An 18,908-nucleotide genomic window follows, 5' to 3' on the forward strand; every position below is an offset into this window, starting at 1 on the left:
CTGCTTGCTCCTGTCTGCTGGTGCTTTGTGGGTGTTTGTGTGGTCTGTAGACTGTTAAAACTGAATTGACCTTTAAGATAAATAAAGTTGTTTGAATTGAACTGAATTGAAAATCTGAGCAATAATTTAGCTAAAATTACGGTGCTCCTATCTGATTTAACTCTTACAATCCTATCTTATTTAACTATTTTCTCTCTTTTCTTGTGCTGCTTTCAGATGCCTTTCACAAGTATTTAACCCTTTGAACCATGATGCAATTTCTTTAGAAAACATGAATAAAAAGGCACTGAGCAACTTGGTTATAAATGTTTCACGCATCACAAGAAATCAGATTTAATTTTTTTTTTTAAATAGCTATAGAAAAACGTCAAGGGGAAAAAAAGCTTAAAAATATTTATAATGATCATTATTATATGTTTCAAATTATGTTACAATTTGTTTGTTACCTTTTTCCAGGTTATTCCTTGTTTGTAATAATAATAATAATAATAATAATAATAATAATAATAATAATAATAATAATAATAAAAATAATAATAATGTCTTCTTTTTTAATGACGTAATTTGTGTAATTTGTAATGACGTAATGTGTTAATTTCCGTTATGTTCCGTGGTGTTCGGCGCCTCCCGGTGGTCATTATCGGTCACTACACCAACATGGCCGCCACGGCTGTATTAGTGATGTGGGGTTGAACTCGGAAAACAAAACCGCCGCTCAAAGGCCGCGGCTATCGCTTCCTGTAGCTCACATTTTTACTACAGTTTGGAAAGAAATGGCGGACATGGATGAATTGTTCGGTAGTGATGGAGACAGCGACAATGACCAGAGAGGTAATGAAGTCTCCGAGCCGTTTAAAGTCTTTGTTGTTAATGAAGTTAGCTTGTTAGCGAGGTCGAGTTTTTTCGTGATGCTAAGCGAATATTAGCATTACCCGAACAATTGTAGGGGAGAAAAGTGGAACCAGTACGCTAACAGATGAAGCTAGCTTTGTTATAAATGAGTACGAGTTTTTTAACCCTTCAGTTTAGTAACTTTTTACTTCAGCAAGCGTTAACAAGCTAACTCTTCGTGTGTTTTTTTTTTTGTTAGCTAGCATAGTTAGCTGAGCTGGATGTCGCACGGCTGCAATAACAATACAGTGATTCACATGTTCTCATCAGACAAATGTGTGGCGTTATTGTTTGTTAATTTCATCAGTAAATTGGAAGTACTTAATCAAAACATAGCCCAAAATGTGTTAAACTGTGCATAAAGTAATTATGAATGCATTTTATTGTAGGGAAACTAGCAGTCTTTAGCAACATAGTATATTATACTGTACAGAGGGGACAGTATGCGTGTTTGTGTTCATTGACTTTTGTGCACAATGACTGTGTGTGTGTGTGTGTGTGTGTGTGTGTGTGTGTGTGTTTTGTAGTATGAAAATGATTTTATAACTGCAGGGACAAAAATGACCGCTAAGACAAGCTTTTTACCCCTCTGGTGTACAGCTTTTATGGCAACAGGAATAAAGACAATGTTTCACTTTCTTTCATGTTGGGGTCATTATAGGAAAGGTAATTGAATTTCAAGTTTAAATAAGATCATTTAAACATGGTGGCGGGTTATTTTTGACCCCCCAAGACAATGTTAGGGTTAACCCTTTTGACTGCAACACTATTTGCATTAGTCCTCACTAACTGTTTTTTGAACATACAAATTCCTCTCAATTCATCTGAACTTTAACTTTCTCTCATTTGAAACAACTTTTGGATATTATTAGGTAGTAGACGATTTTTAGTTCTGTACATAGTTTAAGTGCTTTTCATTTAATAACGAGTGGGTTCGTCTGTTGTCTGTAGGTGGTTTTGTTATATTTCTTATGGCTCTTTTGTTTGTGTTTCAGAGTCTGGCTCTGGCTCTGGTTCAGACTCGGAGCAGGAGAGACCCCGATCCCCCAGCAGCACCCCAGGAAGCGGCAGCGACAGTGAGAGGGAACGGGATGATGATGATGATGAGGAAGGCCAGGAGGCAGAAAAACCCAGTATAAATAAGGTGTGTGACCGCATTTGACTAAAGACAACCTAAACAAACTTGCAGTTTTTATTACAGCTGCTGTTTATCTCACAGTTCAACAGCTTGTACCAGGACTCCATTGGATCCTTAAAAAGTCTTTAAAGGAACATAATTAATCCAACAAAAAATAAGGCCTTAACTGGTATTAAAATGTCTTAAACCAATCATTGAAAAGTCTTCATATGCTAAGACACTGGAAGAAGCATATTATGAATTATTTTTCTGACATTGCAGTGTGAAATCTCAAAAATAATTGATAATAGGCATTTTTTACTTTTACTTACTTTTTAACCAAATACAACATCATGCAAATCAGGATGAAGTAACCAACAACACTTGTGTACATTTAATGCATCCATCAAATAAAAAATGAACAAGCTTTTCTCAAGGTAAACCAAATTGATACTTGGAAACCTGGATTGACATCAGTTTTGATAGTGCTGCATCCAGACACTTTTTTTCTGAGCTATTTAGACACTTCGAAACGTGAATTAATTGGTTTTGCAAACAGAAAAGTAATGTGTTATGTTTAAGTAAATATTTGGTCTAAATTGTCCCTAATATGTAATTGATGTCTTTTTATTTCTACAGTCTTGTACAATAAGTCAGGTATTAGCCTTGTAAATGCTGATTCAGCTCCTACAATAACCTCTGATGAGTAATAGGGAAAACACTGAGTGAACATTTCTGTCTATGTTCTTATTTTATTGTGCCAGGGTTTCTTCAGCCAGTCGCCATTAATAAATTGTCTACCTGCCAGAGACTGTAAGTAATTTACAAACAACTCTCACAAACGTACTCTTACTCTTAATCTTTCCTACCTAATAGGAGCTATTTGGAGATGACAGTGAGGATGAGCAGCACAGTCAACACAGCGGCAGCGACAACCAGTCTGAGCGTTCAGGGAACCAGTCGGACGCCAGCATGCACTCAGACCAGGGAGAAAACGATCACTCTGATGCAGAGCAGCACAGCGGCTCAGAGCGTGGCCATCGAGATGAGGATGAAGACGAGGAGGACGGAGGCCACCGGTCAGATGGAGGAACCCCGGCCGGCAGCGGGATGTCCGGAGCAGGGAGCCCTCGCTCTGAGAGGGGAAGTGTGCGTTCAGACAGGAGGTAAGCCAACATACGCTGGAGGTGCCTCATTTTGTCAGCCGTTTGAAAGTTTAGATGCCTTCCCAAGCAATTATACCATTTGAACCCTGAGTAAATTGGCTTGCTTTCTTTTGAGAATATAGAAGAACAAAGAAAATGAGCAACTTTGCAAGAGATGCTCCACACATTGCAATAAATGAGTAGATTCAGATTTTTTTTTTAAAGGCTGAGGAAAATATTTTTTAAAAACCTATATTCATAATTATCTTAGTTATATATATTTATATATATATATTTTTCATTATTCTTCTTATTATTTAAACACTTTAAAGCATTTTTTTCAGATAAATTTCCTTTTTTTTGTCCTTTTTTTATTTTTTTTATTTTTTTTTTATTTTATTTATTTTTATTTACAATCTGACCTGTAATGTTATTATGAGACATGAGATTTTAATTTCTTGATTAATGTCTTCCAATGTGTTCTGTGTGTTTGTAACAAGCTTGCACAGCGATCCTGGGACTCCGCAGTCGGGGCCGGGCACCCCTCACTCTGACGGAGAAGTTTCTGGCAGGGAGAACCAGTCGGACGATGAAAAGTGGGGAGGAGAAGCCAAGAGCGACCAGTCAGAGGATGAAGAGGAGAAACGTCATTACTCTGATGAAGAAAGGGAGAACTCTGATGACGAGGGGCCGAGGAACAGAAAGTCAGGTACTCTCAGAGTCTGGTGTTAGAAGTATAGGAAATACTGTTCATGAACTGAATCACGAGCCAGCCGTCTTTGTTAATCATGACATGTTGGATTTTGTGGTGGAGGATTAGGGCCATTTGTCAAAACTTAATCCAGAGCTTTAAGGTTAATCTCTTGAGTCTCAGATTAATTTTCCTTGTAGACTTTTTGCATGTGGTGATGATCCTTTTCTGTATTTACTGTAAGATGTGTTCATGTGTCTGGTACCTTTAGTTTATACTGGTGGTTCCCAACTGGTCCAGCCATAGGGTCAAGATTTCTCCTTAGTGTTTAGTTAAGGTTCACACGTAAGATAAAAGACCACATATTCAATTGTATTTCACAAAATGTAAACACCATGCAAATAAATAATAAGTGTTGTGCCAGAAATTCACTGTTATTATAAAATAAAGTGTGTTTTTTAAAACTTGACACATTTACAGGTCACTTGCAGGTCATATAGAATGGACCTGCAATTGCAAGCAATCATCACTTTTGGATTGTGCCCCACCAGTTAGGAACCACTGGTTTATACCATGTTGTCATGTTGAAATTATTTAGCTTCATCACCAGTTGTGATTTTATTTTTCAGAGTCTGCAAAGGGCAGTGATAGTGAGGATGATTTCCTCAGACAGAAACCAAAAGCAAAAGCCACCTCTGATTCAGATTCAGACAGTGATATCGGAACTAAGAAAGGTAAGAAATCATTTGAGCAAAGCAGTATTTTTACTGCAATGTGTTGGTTCACAGTAGTATCTGCAATTCAAGTCTGAGTTTTAATTTTATTAGTTGCAGCTGAAGTTGGTATTTTAATTGCTCTGATGTACTTAAATCCCTTAAAACCTGGATCGACATCAGTTTTATTATGCTATGTTGAGATGCCTTTCACAAGCTATTTAACCCGTGAAACCAAGGCCAATTGGTTTGATTTCTTTTGAAAACTTGAGGAAAAAGACAATGAGGAACTTGGCAAAAAATGCCTCGCAAATTGCAAGAAATTAGTAAAAGATGAAGAAAATGACATAGAATTAATTTTATAAAAGATAATTTTTTTAAAAAAAAATTCTAGGAAAAAATATAGAAAAAATATAAAATATAGTATAGAAAACTATATGTGTAATTAATATATCCACATATTTAAAATTATGTTACAGAAAAAAAATGTATACATATAATTTTTATTTTTTTAGGATTTTTAAGGGGTGGGGGAGCTCCTTTTCTTGTTTGTTGTTTTTTAGTTCGTTCGTTGTTATTTACTTCTTTTTTTGCTTATCTTCAGGTTATTTTCTTGTTTCTTTTTTTATTTTATTTTTTTTAATGAAAAGAAAACCCAAATTTTATGCTAATTTTTAGGCCTTGTATTTCCACCCATGTTTTTGAAAGAGTTTAATCCGATTTGCTTAGGTTTCAAAGGGCTAAAATAGTTCCATACTGTTCCACAGTGAAGAAGACAGCAGCAGATGACCTTTTCGGAGAGGCTGATGACATCTCTTCAGACAGCGATGCAGAGAAGCCCCCGACCCCAGGACAGCCCCTGGTATGCATCTGTCCTGTCGCTCCCTGTCTCTTTCCTCCTCCGATCATCAAGCCTCTTTAATTGTGCCCAATCCTTTTTTTTTATAAGAGTTCCTAAATCTCTTTTTCTCAGAGCTTCTGCTAAGCCTCTGTGAGCTGATCCTTATTATCATGGGTCGTTGAATAATAGAGTGTTTTTGAACTGTTCCCTTCCTCTCCCTCTTGTGTGTGTGTATGTGTGTGTGTGTGTCCAGGATACAGAGGATGGGATGGAGGGGGAGCAGGCTGAAGAGGAGCCTGCACCTGAAACTCGTATTGAGGTGGAGATCCCAAAAGTCAGCACAGACCTGGGATCTGACCTTTATTTTGTCAAGCTGCCCAACTTCCTGTCGGTGGAGCCCAGGTCAGAACCATGGCACTATCAATAAATACAATAATGCACATTTTCTAATGGATGAGCGCTAACATTTTGAAATGTAAGAAAAAGATAGCAAAATATAAAAAAGACCAAGAAGGGAAGGGGATGAAGAGGGGCATTATTTTGCAAACATGATTTCTGCCTGTGATCATTTCACTCTGCTGCAAGTGAAGAGGAGACCTGCCTATACTTTGAAGTGTTGAGCTATATAGGTTGGGTCTTGATAAGCACAAAAATGTCTGCATGTGACTGAAACTTGAGGTACAGCAAAACTACAAAATATGTGTTAAGATTTTGTCACACCACAGAAAAAAGTGTCACAAACCGCCCAGCAAAACAAAAAAAAATTAGGTTTCAAAACTGTGAAAAAACTAAGCAGAATATTCTGCTCCGAAAAACTGGAGGTGTATCTCCGCTAAAGGCACTGAGCCACAAAACAAATCGCTGCGAAAAGGACAGACTCTCGTTAACAGCAAAACTAGTTGCGCAAACAGCCCAAAGCGGAAGAACAACCGACCGTGCAGCGACAGACTTTCGTTCAGCAGCTAACGTTATCAGAAAGCACACAGCCACAGGAGTGCAGCAGCTGTCAGCGGGCCAGGGACCTGATTTTGGCTGAAAGACTGAAAGGTACGTTAGTGACAGCTATTTTGCTTTTGTTTAGATGATTGTGGCATTTAAGTTTTATGTTCATGTATTTATCATATTGAAAGAGCTAAGGGAGCACATGTAACGTAGAGAACTGACCACTCACACACGACGGGTGAACGGAACATCACTGACACGGTGCACTCTCAACGTTTTTATATAACGGGGTAGAGGTTGTGTAAAGGACAACTCAAGTAATTGAGCTGTGATTTCAGGCCCTCCTAGACACAAAATAGAATGAAATACAGATTAACTCCACAATGCCGCTCTGTATAGTTATTTTTATCGTGTTTACGACAAGTACTTGCTAACATTCGTATATAATGTATTTGGAAAGAAATCCTTGTTTTCACTTTAATTAGACTTTAAAGGTTTACCCATATTGATTTTCATTGAATTGCCTTCACAGACCCTTTGACCCTCAGTACTATGAGGATGAATTTGAGGATGAAGAGATGCTGGATGAAGAGGGACGGACCAGGCTCAAACTGAAGGTATGTTGCCCACCTTATGTGTGTATGTGAACGTGTCTGCAGTCATCTGTGTGGGCCAGGGCTGTACCTGACTCAGAATTATGTTGGTCGAATTGGATTCGGCTGTTCAATACGAACATTTCATGATTCCTTTTTTATTGCCATATAAAGTTTGAAAGTTTGAACAGGGCTTAGTGGGACGTTCGGTTTGACAGCAGCATTCACAAAATATAGTAAAAAGCGACATGCTAACAGTGGATTGCAAATGTGCCGTCACTAAATATCTAACAAAAGCCAGACTACAGGGTATGAACTTTGCTGGGAGCTGCAAATCCAGTCTCTCTCTCCCTCCGTGCCAGATATCTCATCCGTGCCGCAGCTGCTTGAATCAAAGAGTTGCGTGAAAGTTAAGGGTGCTAACTCCACAGCAAAATCTGCACACTAAAACATCTGTGGAAGTACACTGCACATTACGCAGACTAGCAAAAAACCCTCTCAAAAAACAACTGCTCGACTTGAAGCTATTTTAGTCGACTGAGGGGTCTCCAATTGACTCATGATTATAATCTCCAAATTTAAAGGGTCAACCTTAGCATAGGTTGAAATGGAAATAGTTTCAAAGTAAAACCATCTCATTAAAATACCTTATAAGGCAGATGTTGTCATCAAGAGTTTTCTCTGTCCGACAGGTGGAGAATACAATTCGGTGGAGAGCCAAGAGAGACGAGGAGGGAAATGAAACAAGAGAGAGCAACGCACGCATTGTCAAATGGTCTGATGGCAGGTGTGTATTATGCATAAGCTCAGTGAATGACTCTGTGTGTGTGTGTGTGTGTGTGTGTGTGTGTGTGTGTGTGTGTGTGTGTGCACGCGTGCGTGCGGGAGGGAGAGAGAGAGAGAGCTCTTTACAGGGTTCCCACAGTCATAGAAAACCTGGAAAAGTCATTGAATTTCACATTGTCCAGAAAAATATTAAACGTTTTGGAAAAATTTGTGGAAATTATTTTGTGTGATGAATTTGAATTCAATCAATTTAACTTCTGTAGCTGTCCACATAATGCATACCTCATATGTGTCGGTGTAACATCTTGTTTATCTTCATACATGTTTCTTAATTTTCTCCCCGTATTGCATTTTTTCCTTTATGTATGCCAGCTATTTGAAATTATGTCTGAATAGAGTTTGATTCTGGTTTGTTTGGAATGCTGGGTAGGTGGGGAAAGACAAAAAAAAAATATTATGGCTCCTTGAAAAGTCATGGAAAAGTTTTTAATTTTTATCAATGAAAATATATGGGAACTCTGCCTGTACTTTCCATGGTTTTAAATGTCTTTTTTTCTTGCCACAGCATGTCCCTCCACCTGGGGAATGAAGTGTTTGATGTTTACAAAGCTCCTCTCCAGGGAGACCACAACCACCTGTTCATCCGTCAGGGCACTGGACTGCAGGGACAGGCTGTGTTCAAAACCAAACTCACATTCAGGTAACACATGCCATTGTTGTTACTGGGGACAGGTTGCTGTTAAAGGGAGATTTCGCTGGTTTTCAACCGGCTTTGAATCAAAACAATGTGGGTAGTATGTGTAGATGAATTGTGGTAGACTGCCCTCCATCTAACCAGTGCCTCGATATCACTTCTCCCACCATTGCACTGGTTCCCAGGGCTTTTGTTTGAACTACTGGTTGTACTTCAGCATTTTTATTTATTTATTTATTTATTTTACTTCCTTTATTGTAAAATGCAGTGATAACAGAAAAAGTGAAGGCAAGTACAGGGACATCTAAACAAACAAAAGAGGTTATATAAAGTGACACAAAGACATAAAATAACAGGACAGACAAAGTAAAACATCAAGAAAACACGTTTCACATACACCGTGTATACATTCATATGCGAGCAGAAAGAGAATGAATAGAGGTCACAGTAAGTATAACTCAAAAAGGAGTGAAAAAATTTTACTACAAATTATAACTTTAGCATGTTTGTATAGCCCACCACAGCATGAACAAAGAGTATACTGCTGATTAAAAGGTTACTCGCCCCGCTCTCTTTCTCTCAAACTGAAATCCGATCAAACGTTAAAACTAATCACTGCTCATAAAATGTAAATCAAGACCGCACTGCCTTTTTGTCTCCTAAAATGTTTCCATAAACATACTTAAACACCCTGTTTAGCTGTAATAGTGAGAGTTTGTGAACAGGAAGTGGGCACCATAGCGCCATACTACTTCCTGCACTGAGAAAACGGAGGCCGAATAAACTGAGATCAAACAGTAAAACCAAGATTCTGCAACTGCGTTGCATATTTCTCGCCTCAAATGCTTGTAATTACATGTTTTAGCTTACCGTTTAGTCCACGTTACGTCACCCACCAGACGGAGCATCCAGTAAGGTGCGATTCATTCTGGTAGTTGTAGGTTTTCTACCTCTTGAGCAAAAATGATCCTATTTCTCTGGTCATGTAGCAGCAATTTCAAAAGTATGTGTGTCTTTCTGTGGCAGAGACAGCCTAGTTTTATGTGAGGACGCTCTTTATATCATTTCATATTGCTGAAATTCTTCTTTAAGACCCGAGTCTCACACGGAGGCGCATGTTTTCCTTTGAGGTAGAGGCCATGTGTTGCTATGAGTACTCCTCAGCTGTGTGGCTCCATGACATGCGTACATGCATTAAATGAGCCCCCTCACTGCCTCTAATTCCAAACAACAACAATAGCAGCCTTCATTCAAGCTCCATTCAGAAATGTACTCTATGCTGTAAGTCCTGGATCACCTTGTGCAAGATGCCCAGGTTTCTCCCAATAAGACGTCTGTAAGCCTCTTAGCAGCCCCCAAGTCCACCTGGATGTTCTGTCTCTTTAGACCACATGGGACTACTAGGACACTGGCCAAAGCTGCTTTAAAGCACAACAGCTCTCCGTGATGCCAGACAGGACATTAGCATTTGTGCTGATTGAGTTTTATCATGAAAGCGGAGTTTTGATCAGGATTAGAGCTGAAGCTGCTCAGGGTACAAAGTGCTTTTCTTTTCAAGATGCAACTTCACAAATGAATAGAGGAAAAACCTTCAGGAAAGATGAAGACAGGGTTTAGGCTTAGTTTTTAATGTAACAACTTTCGAATTAATGACACTCAATTTGCTTTTAAAAATGAAAGACACTGAAAGTATGTTTTCATTCACGGTACCATTTTCTTGCTTCCAGAGGGCTCCTAGCCGCGGGAGGGAAATCAAAGGCTGGAATGATATTTCAATTATGAGTTTGGCTTTACACGATTATGGCACAGGGTTCTCAGTCATTGCATCCATACATGACAATTTCTTACGTTTCTATATTTTCTCTCTACGTTCAGTTTTATCCCTTCGTTTATGCTAGCTGACATTAGGTTAGAACTTTTTTTATTATGAGTCCTTGAAAAGTCATGGAAAAGTTTTGAAAGTTTGTCCATGAAAATATGTGGGAACCATGATGACTGTGGTGTGCTCAATGTTGTCAACTTAGTGACTTTCTCACTAGATTTAGTGATTTTCCAGCCCCTCTAACTTTATTTCTTAAAGAAAACTGCTGCCATCGTGTCTGCTGCAGCTCAAGCCTATTGAGCTGTCATCATGTTATGAAACGAAGCTTTCAGCATGTCTGCTAACATATCATTCACGACGACATAACTGGAATGTGTCAAACATAAAGAATTTGTAAGAGGAGTCCTTCTCCTCATAGCATTCATGCAGCCTCCCACTGCAGATTCAGACTAAGACAAAGTAATGCTCTAGAGTGTTAACTGCTATGGATATCCAACCACACTCCAGTATACTGTTTGTCGTAGTGGGGAATACAGATATAAGGAAATATAGTCCAAGTGCTGAAATTAACTTCCTCAGGAAACTGACTTTTTGGTTATAAACCTACATTGTTTACATCCATATTTGCTTGCTAGCAGTCAACTTGTCATTGCCAGGTTGCAATGCAGATGTTTTGTTTCTGTGGTCAATTAAGCATTTTTTGCATATTACCCCCAAAAAGTGAAGATGAAGATGAAGAAAAGACTAAGGAAAAGGGCTGAAACTGGCCACTTCATGTAGATTGAAGGAATAATTAAAAAAGAAGCACAAGGTAAGACGCCCTAAATCTGACATTGTTGTATTTCTTCTGTATTTCCAGGCCCCATTCCACAGACAGTGCCACCCACAGGAAGATGACCCTGTCTCTGGCTGACCGCTGCTCCAAGACACAGAAGATCAGAATTCTTCCCATGGCTGGACGAGATCCAGAGTCGCATCGCAATGAAATGATCAAGGTAACACACTCTGACCATCACCTCAGTCCATCTGTGCTGCTCTGCTGGTCTTTCCTCAGCCCTGTTTGAGAATGCTTGTGTTACCACAGGCACCAGAAAATGTGGCGGGAGGCCAGTTGTTGACAAGCATCGTGCTGGTTACATAAAGACATAACCTGACACGCTTACATAACGGGGTCACACAGTGGTCAGTGAAATGGAAATAGTGTCAGCAAGTCTGGAGGGGGACTGGTTATGTATCTGCTGTCAACCCAAACAAGTACTGCTGATAGCGTAGTTTGTAGTTTCACTGCTCTCAGCGCTCATCTGAGGGGAAGTGTTCAGTTACTGTGGTTGTTGAACTCAGAAAAACAACTTTGACACCAAGTGCTCTCATATGTCAGATTTTGTTTATACCTACATGCTTTGCAATTATTATAAGTATGAATGTAATCTGACTTCCGCATGATCTGTAACTTAAGGAAGTGTTGGAGCCGATAGTGTAAAAAAAATTCGTAAAACGTGACTTTCTTCGTCATTTGGAATTGTATTTGCCAGTGGCATTTGTACTGGCATTATACTACAACAAAAGGTCAGGCTGTTTGTTGTTTTTTAGTTTTTTCTTCGACAAAAATCTTAATAACAATTGGAAAAGCAAACAAAGCAGCTTTTTCTTCAAAAGTACAGCTTATTCAGCTGGGGGTGACTTGAAAGGGTTTTTGGCCAACTAGCACCAACTGATTGGCAGCCAAAATTGATGGTAGTGGAGGAGGAAATAAAATATAACAACGTGACCTTTTCAGGAAGATGGTTCAAGGAATGAAAGAGGCAGAAGAAGAGAGAAAGCCTTTATTGTCATTGTACTGCATACAGCAAGAAAAAGGAGAGATGCTCCACTTTGGTGTAAAAGCAGACACGCACACACTAATAATAACTAGGATAAATAATCAATGAAAAAAAAGTTGAGTGTACAGGGATTGAAGAAAATAACAACATGGTCAAACGGTATTGCACATTAAGTGAAATAAATAAATACTATTAATACGTTATTGCACATGGATACGTGGCAGTGTAGAAGACTCTCAGTGCATATTTGAGTTCATTGTGTTTATGACTGTGGGGAAGAAACAGTCTCTGAATCTGGAGGTGCATGTTTTTTCAGACCTGTATGGCCTGCCTGAAGGCAACAGTTCAAACAGGTTGTGACCAGGATGTGTGGGGTCCTTAATGATGTGAGCGGCTCTGCTGAGGTTTTGGGAGCTGCCGATGTCTTCTGATGAAGGCAGCGAGCAGCCGTTGATTTTCTGAGCTGTTTTTGTTATCCTCGAGAACCTTCCTGTGTTCTACTGAGCAGACTGAGTACCATCCTGAGACGCAGTATGTTTGCAGTCTCTGATAAGGCCACCAGCAGCTCCCTCTCCAGGTTGTTTCTCATGTGAATCCTCAGGAAGTGTAGTCGCTGCTGTGTCTTTTTTACCAGTCAGTACGTTTACATGCACAGTTTGGTCGAGTTACAGTTATAGCTCTGTAAGGTCATTTAATTGGACTACTGTCCTTGTTCCAGTGTACAAGCACTGTGGGAGAATCGATTTATTGTCCCATGCCGGCACGGTAGGTGGCGATATGCCCCCTTTCAGCTAGCTGCTATTTGACTTTCTTCCGGTTGACCCATTGCATCATGTACAAACATGGCTCTTGCTGTAGCACTTGCCATGTTCATAATTACATCTTGTTTTTGTTTCTGCCCTTCTTATTCTTTTTTTTTCCTGGCTTATGCTGTTAAACTCTCTCAAAACTCAGATCTAATTGAGTCTGGGTGCGTCAGTCCGACTTTGAGAAATTTGACTTAGTACAATTTTAGTTGGAGGAACATGTTTAGATGTATTTTAAAAGTCCAGTTTTAGTTGGACTAACACAATAATAGGGCTGTATAGGGCTGCTGCGACAGGCCCCTGGCCTCCTGTCGTTTTGAAAAAGTGGCCCCCCAAATAAAGCAAGCTGAGTATCCCTGGAGTAGAGTGATGGGCAAGTTAAAAAGTCAGTTTGAGAGGAAGTCCTCTGTCCAGGAGCAGATGGGGGAGGACAGGCCAAGGTCAAACAGTTTTCTGTGTTCACATGGTCGAACAAGAGTCCACCACTGGTGGAAAACTTTAACAAATCCTATTCTGACACAAAGAAGCAAAATGAATCAAGCCGTTCCAACAGTTCCACCTTCCCATATTTTGACGTGATGACCAACATATATATATATGTAGATAGACATATATATATATATATATGCTTCTCTGTAGTTTGGTGATATATGATTGACCAGCTCTGTCAGACCAGTGTGGCAGTTGTGCTTGTAGCCTATATTTTGACAAAGAAGTCCTTGGTTTAGCCCTCCTATTGCACATGTTAAACTAATTACCGATTACTTCTATTATATTTATAGTTTATTTTCATAGTTTGATGCCCCCCATGCTCTTGCAACATGTTCAGTTTGACTGTAGCCTTCTTTTTTTGTACCTTGAACTGTCCATTTAATATGGAGCACTTAATTAATCCCAGTAGGAAATGGCTTTGTTAGAGCAGCCACGTTACATCAGTCACAACACAATAAGCAGGATATGGCTACTCGAGTAAACAAAGTACAGAAAAAAACATAAATAACAGACCACACTTTATAAAAAGAAACTGAGCTACTTGGGGTTAAAAATGTCAACGGACCACCTTAGATCTAAAGAGAAATTACTGCACTATTCGACTCCGCTATTCTGCACTTCCCTACACCCGTCATTAAGGGGCCATACAGTGAATTTCTTCTCACATGAATTATGCACATTCAAAAAAAAGTTCTTTTAAAAATACATGCAAGAAACAAACCGTCAAACTTTAAGCCAGTTCTTAAAGTAATTCCCGCTGGTGTCTCTCTCGGCAGAAAGAGGAGGAGCGGCTGCGAGCTTCTATCCGCAGAGAGTCCCAGCAGAGGAGGATGAGGGAGAAGCAACATCAGAGAGGGCTGAGCAGCAGTTACCTCGAGCCCGACCGCTACGATGACGAGGAGGAGGGCGAGGAAGCCATCAGCCTGGCAGCCATCAAGAGTAAATACAAGGGAGGAGGAGGCCTGAGAGGTGAGGACGCTTAGACACAGGGCGTTCCAACTGCGAGCCTGCGCCGACGCCAACTTATTGACCACATGCAACACTGTATTGTTTTCATAATGAAGATGCGCCTTACAAGTACATTTCTTCATGACTACCCTTATAAATGTAAACTGCTCAAACTGAGATTTTAAGACATTTATTATTGTCATACAGACACAAACATCTTAAATGCTACATTATATTTATGATCACATACACCCTTCTTGAGTCTGTGCAAATGGTTAGTCTGTTAACTTTATGTCAAAGTGTTGCAGGAACTTTTGCAAAAACCGAGCAACTTACTAACATAATCGTGAAAATCGAGAAGATGTTTACAAAAGGAAAAGAAAATAAATGTCACCAATGAATGTTAAGAATAGGTTTTATTTTCTAATTCTGTAATTATTATGTATTCAATTGTTAATTTATTTACTTATTTATTTATTGATTAATTTATTTCGTGTAATTGCAAAGGGATTATATAGCCTACCAAAATTCTGGTTAACATTAACACAGTCCACAGATCAAACAAAAAAAAGAACATAAAGTGGTAGTAAGCTTTATTTTTCTGCATGTTTACCAAATATTACAACTAGGGCTGTCAGCGTTATTGCATAATTAACATGTTGATTTTTAAAAATTGCGTTAATCTCTGGACGACATTCTCATCTTTAAAAGGCTGCTCTTTAAAAGCTGGAGTTATGATACTGATATCATCTGAAACTAGAGATCTAAGGAATTCAGTGGTATCGGCATGGCCATTTAACAATTGTCCCTTGACCCCTGACCTCAAGATATCTGAATGAAAATGGGTTCTTTGGTTACTCATGAGTCTTCCTTTACAGACAGACAGAGTGGGAGTGGAAAGTGTTCGCATTGGAAAAGGCCAACAGTCATGTTCTCTTTCTCATTATTTCTCTAAAGATTTTTAAAAAGTCAGAGGTCGAATGAATGTAATGAATCTCCTGTTTTTTTTTCTTTGTTTTTTTTTGACCCAATCCAGAGGAGCGAGCGAGGATCTACTCGTCAGACAGTGATGAAGGCTCTGATGATGACAAAGCCCAGAGGTTGATGAAGGCCAAAAAGCTGGACAGTGATGAGGTAGGTGCAGTATCCTGCTCGACAGACAGGGGGCAGCGTGCACTGTGGAGCTTTAAACTTGTCACCCTCGTGTGAACTGAACAGGACAAGAACTACTTGTCCTTTTAAAGAACATGCATTTAATTCTGCTCGTAATGTTTCTGCAAAAGCTAAAGTTGTGGAATTGCCAGAAAACAAAATGCAGCATGACGAACAAAAAGTACTGAGAACTGTACAAAAAGTCTGCTGCTGTCAGCATCACAGCATCATCTCTCCTGCTCTGTTCTGTGCAGGAGGGCGAGGGATCGGGCAAGAGAAAGGCAGAGGACGACGAGGAAATGGCCACCAAGAAGAAGAAATATGTCATCAGTGATGAAGAGGAGGAGGAGGAAGAGGAAGAGGATGACGAATAATTTTTTTTAATCATTCCACTGTATTATCAGTGCCCAGCCCACATGGCATGTAAACAGCCATATTTTGTTTTGTATATTTTCTTAGGATCAGTGTGTGGGTGAGTGTGTGTGATTGTGTGTTTGCTTGTTTATGTTGTGTACAGCTGAGGTGAGAAATAAATACATGGTTGTCTTATGTAACCAAAGGACCCTTTATTTATACTTTTTTCTTACTATTATGATTCATATGCATGAGTCACATTGTTGTCAGTTTATAAAACATTAGTCCAGCGCTTAGTCCAGTTTCCAAACAAAAAGGAGGTTAATGAGATAAGTGCTGTAGGCTGGTAAATAAACGCAACAGCAACACCTGCCGCTTGCTCGCATAACAACTAACCACTAGTGTTTTACCAGTTTCACCAGTTCATTGGGATGAAAATGTTCCCTTGGGGAAAAAATTGGGAGGAGAGTTGTGGGACAAATCTGAACTGGTGCTGAAAGAACCAGCAAAACCCACCTGACAGGAGAGGCAACAGGAGATTTAGGAAATTGCTGTAGTTCTCTGGGAGAAGATCCTCCTTAACCTGTCTGCCAGCTCAGGCAGAAAAGGCAGGGAGGAGAGGCCCCAGCTGGGAAATATGGGTCTTATTAAAAACATGTTGATATTGGTACACCATTGGTACACCATACCATGTTCCAACTCACACCCTCACCATTACACCACCTCTGTCCAACATCTACAACTTCAAGACAGTGCTAACTGCAAAGGGCCACATTGGAATAACCCTACAAAAAATGAATTAAAGTCTTTAATTTAAAATGTTATGCCTTAAAGGTCATTGAGTAGTCTAACATTTGAATTTGTGAAGTCTTAATTACCACAAATATTTGATTTAATGTCATTTATCCATTTTTTTTATTTTTCTTTTTGTCAAAATGAGTCTAGGTCTTCTGCGTTAAAATCTAAATTTCTGATGTTTGAAATCTTTAAACCTCTATACTTGCACTTGCACCTGTTGGCAAAATGTAGATTCACATAACTCACTCTAGCTACCTCTGCATGGGACCACATATAATACTATACTTATCTGCAATGCATGAATAAGAAAATTATGATTTTTACAAAATCTTTCTTGAATTCAGTTAAAAAATAACTTTAAAAGTCTTACAAAGCATTACATTTGAGTTTCTGATACCTGTAGACAGCCTGTTATAGCCTCATTGTGTTTCTATCATAAAACAATTTTAATTGTAGTTTAGCTGTACCTTGTACCCTTTATTAATATATACATCTCTCCAGTGCTTATTGACTGTCATGACTGTACTTTCAGGAAACCAAGCTGAAGTTAAAGGTGTTATATACCAAGCATAAGGTACAAGGTAGATTTATTAGTCATTTTTTGAACATGACTAATAAATCTACCTACCTAAATGTATAGTTGGGTCCGCCTTGCCCTGATGCGGGCTCTCTTCCCTCTCTTTGTCCGGTGCTTTTGATTTGGTTTCACCCCCTCTGGTCTTGCTGGCTGCTCAGCATATCCTGTTGGTGAAGATCCTCTTGCGGCATGCTGCATTCAGTCCAAACCCTAGACAACTTTTCTTGATGTTGACAAGTGCTTTTTTATTGTAGAAAAGTAGTGCTTTAACAGAAGGGGCTGTTGAGTCGAAAAAATAGAAAAATATAGCAAAAAAGCAGCAAGGATTTGAGGAGCTACTGGCTGCTGCATCTACATGTGCCAGCATGTAGATGTAGATTCAGTTTTGGCTGGGATTGCCTGCACATGGCTCTCACCTCAGATGTCATAAGAAAACATGGATTGAAGTGGCTGAGACGAAATGGTGGCAGCTAGCAGTGCTAGCTGTGGCCTGGCTGTGGGAAGGGATGGCACTACCAGTAGAAACCGTTGTAAGAGCAGAGAAGCATTAATTATCTAGCCAGTGGGATTTGAAAGGAGGGGGCAGTTGTGTATAGACGTTAACCAAGACTTCTTTGAGATTTCATGTTCAATGTTCAACATGGTCATTTTAACCTTTAAACCTTCATCTTTCCCCTGACCCCAGCCAATTGCTTTTTGTGCCTAAACCAAACTAGATTGTAACCACTGTCTAATCACACCATAAAACAGGGAAACAAGAATACAAATTTGAAGTGGCTCGCAAGGATTTTGCAAACCAAGGTTTACAATCTAACCATGAGCGGGAGGGACTCACAGGCACTAACATGCACATGCAGCCAGCCAGGCTGCCAAAACAAAGAACAGAAAAGCTCAGATTACAACACACATGAAAAGAGCGTGACTTCATTCTCCACTCAGGACGCCATTACTCCACTATTTCTTTACATTACTTGCTGCTATGTTAATGTTCTAAATATTGTCATATATAAAACCTACAAGCAGGTATAATGCTCAAGTAAGTTGTGGTTTAATGAGTCAGCATTCTAACATGAGCTAATAAGCACTACATGAATAAATATTTGTTCAAAATTGCATGGTAATACAATATATCTAATGAGATATTTCAGTAATGATCACAGCAGGAGACTGATGGCAGACTGACATTAACATCAGTGAAGCCACACTGTTCGCTAAAATTAAGTCGTGAGCATACTGATAACTTGAGGGGAAAAATGCGTATTTGTATCATGGCTTTTTAGAATCGGTTTTCTTTTTCTCCATGTGTCTACTTTTGTCTACACAATAATCTGTATTCTCCCCAGTTATTTAAAGTTGGAGTGTTATGTTTCTTCCTTTTTTCAGATGTTGGCCTTTGTATAATTCAGCCAAACCCCGTTTCAAATCCATGCCAGTCATACAATGCAAAATAAACTGTGTGATGTTAATTGTGCAGTGATTAAAAATAGAAATTGGAGGATGCTCAAAAAGCATTTCTGTCTGTTGAGGTGCGTCAGTGCTCCAGTTGTTAGAAAGCAAGAGAGGTTTGGTGAGTTATTGTGACTTGATCCCTTCAGAGTCACAGAGTGAGAGGGGAATGTGGAGAACAACAGTCCTGGTTACAGATTCAAGTTCATCAGCCAGAATGACGCACAGTGACACACACACACACACACACACACACACACACACACACACACACAGGAGC

At 39.4% G+C, this 18,908-nt stretch overlaps 1 protein-coding gene across 1 annotated transcript; it reads left to right on the plus strand.

Annotated features, from left to right (window-relative positions):
- Window positions 1–682: 682 nt before the first annotated feature.
- On the plus strand, window positions 683–16,016 carry leo1 (LEO1 homolog, Paf1/RNA polymerase II complex component). Its single transcript, XM_042485463.1, has 14 exons — window positions 683–831; window positions 1,887–2,035; window positions 2,885–3,174; window positions 3,654–3,862; window positions 4,474–4,578; window positions 5,325–5,419; window positions 5,652–5,800; window positions 6,873–6,957; window positions 7,626–7,720; window positions 8,285–8,419; window positions 11,095–11,230; window positions 14,130–14,322; window positions 15,338–15,435; window positions 15,708–16,016. The coding sequence occupies exons 1-14, from the start codon at window positions 774–776 to the stop codon at window positions 15,825–15,827; spliced, it is 1,917 nt and encodes a 638-aa protein (XP_042341397.1). The 5' UTR covers window positions 683–773; the 3' UTR covers window positions 15,828–16,016.
- The last annotated feature ends 2,892 nt before the right edge of the window (window positions 16,017–18,908 follow it).

Source organism: Plectropomus leopardus, chromosome 1 (assembly GCF_008729295.1).
Source record: "Plectropomus leopardus isolate mb chromosome 1, YSFRI_Pleo_2.0, whole genome shotgun sequence".
NCBI classification, from domain to species: Eukaryota; Metazoa; Chordata; class Actinopteri; order Perciformes; family Serranidae; genus Plectropomus; species Plectropomus leopardus.

What these genes read in the sequence shown, in the direction of transcription:
- leo1 (XM_042485463.1), top strand. Translation starts at nt 774, where the DNA reads ATGGCGGACATGGATGAATTGTTCGGTAGTGATGGAGACAGCGACAAT. An exon ending in AAAAACCCAGTATAAATAAG is followed by an intron (nt 2,036 to 2,884) that starts GTGTGTGACCGC and finishes CCTACCTAATAG; the next exon opens with GAGCTATTTGGAGATGACAG. An exon ending in GGGAGGAGGAGGCCTGAGAG is followed by an intron (nt 14,323 to 15,337) that starts GTGAGGACGCTT and finishes GACCCAATCCAG; the next exon opens with AGGAGCGAGCGAGGATCTAC.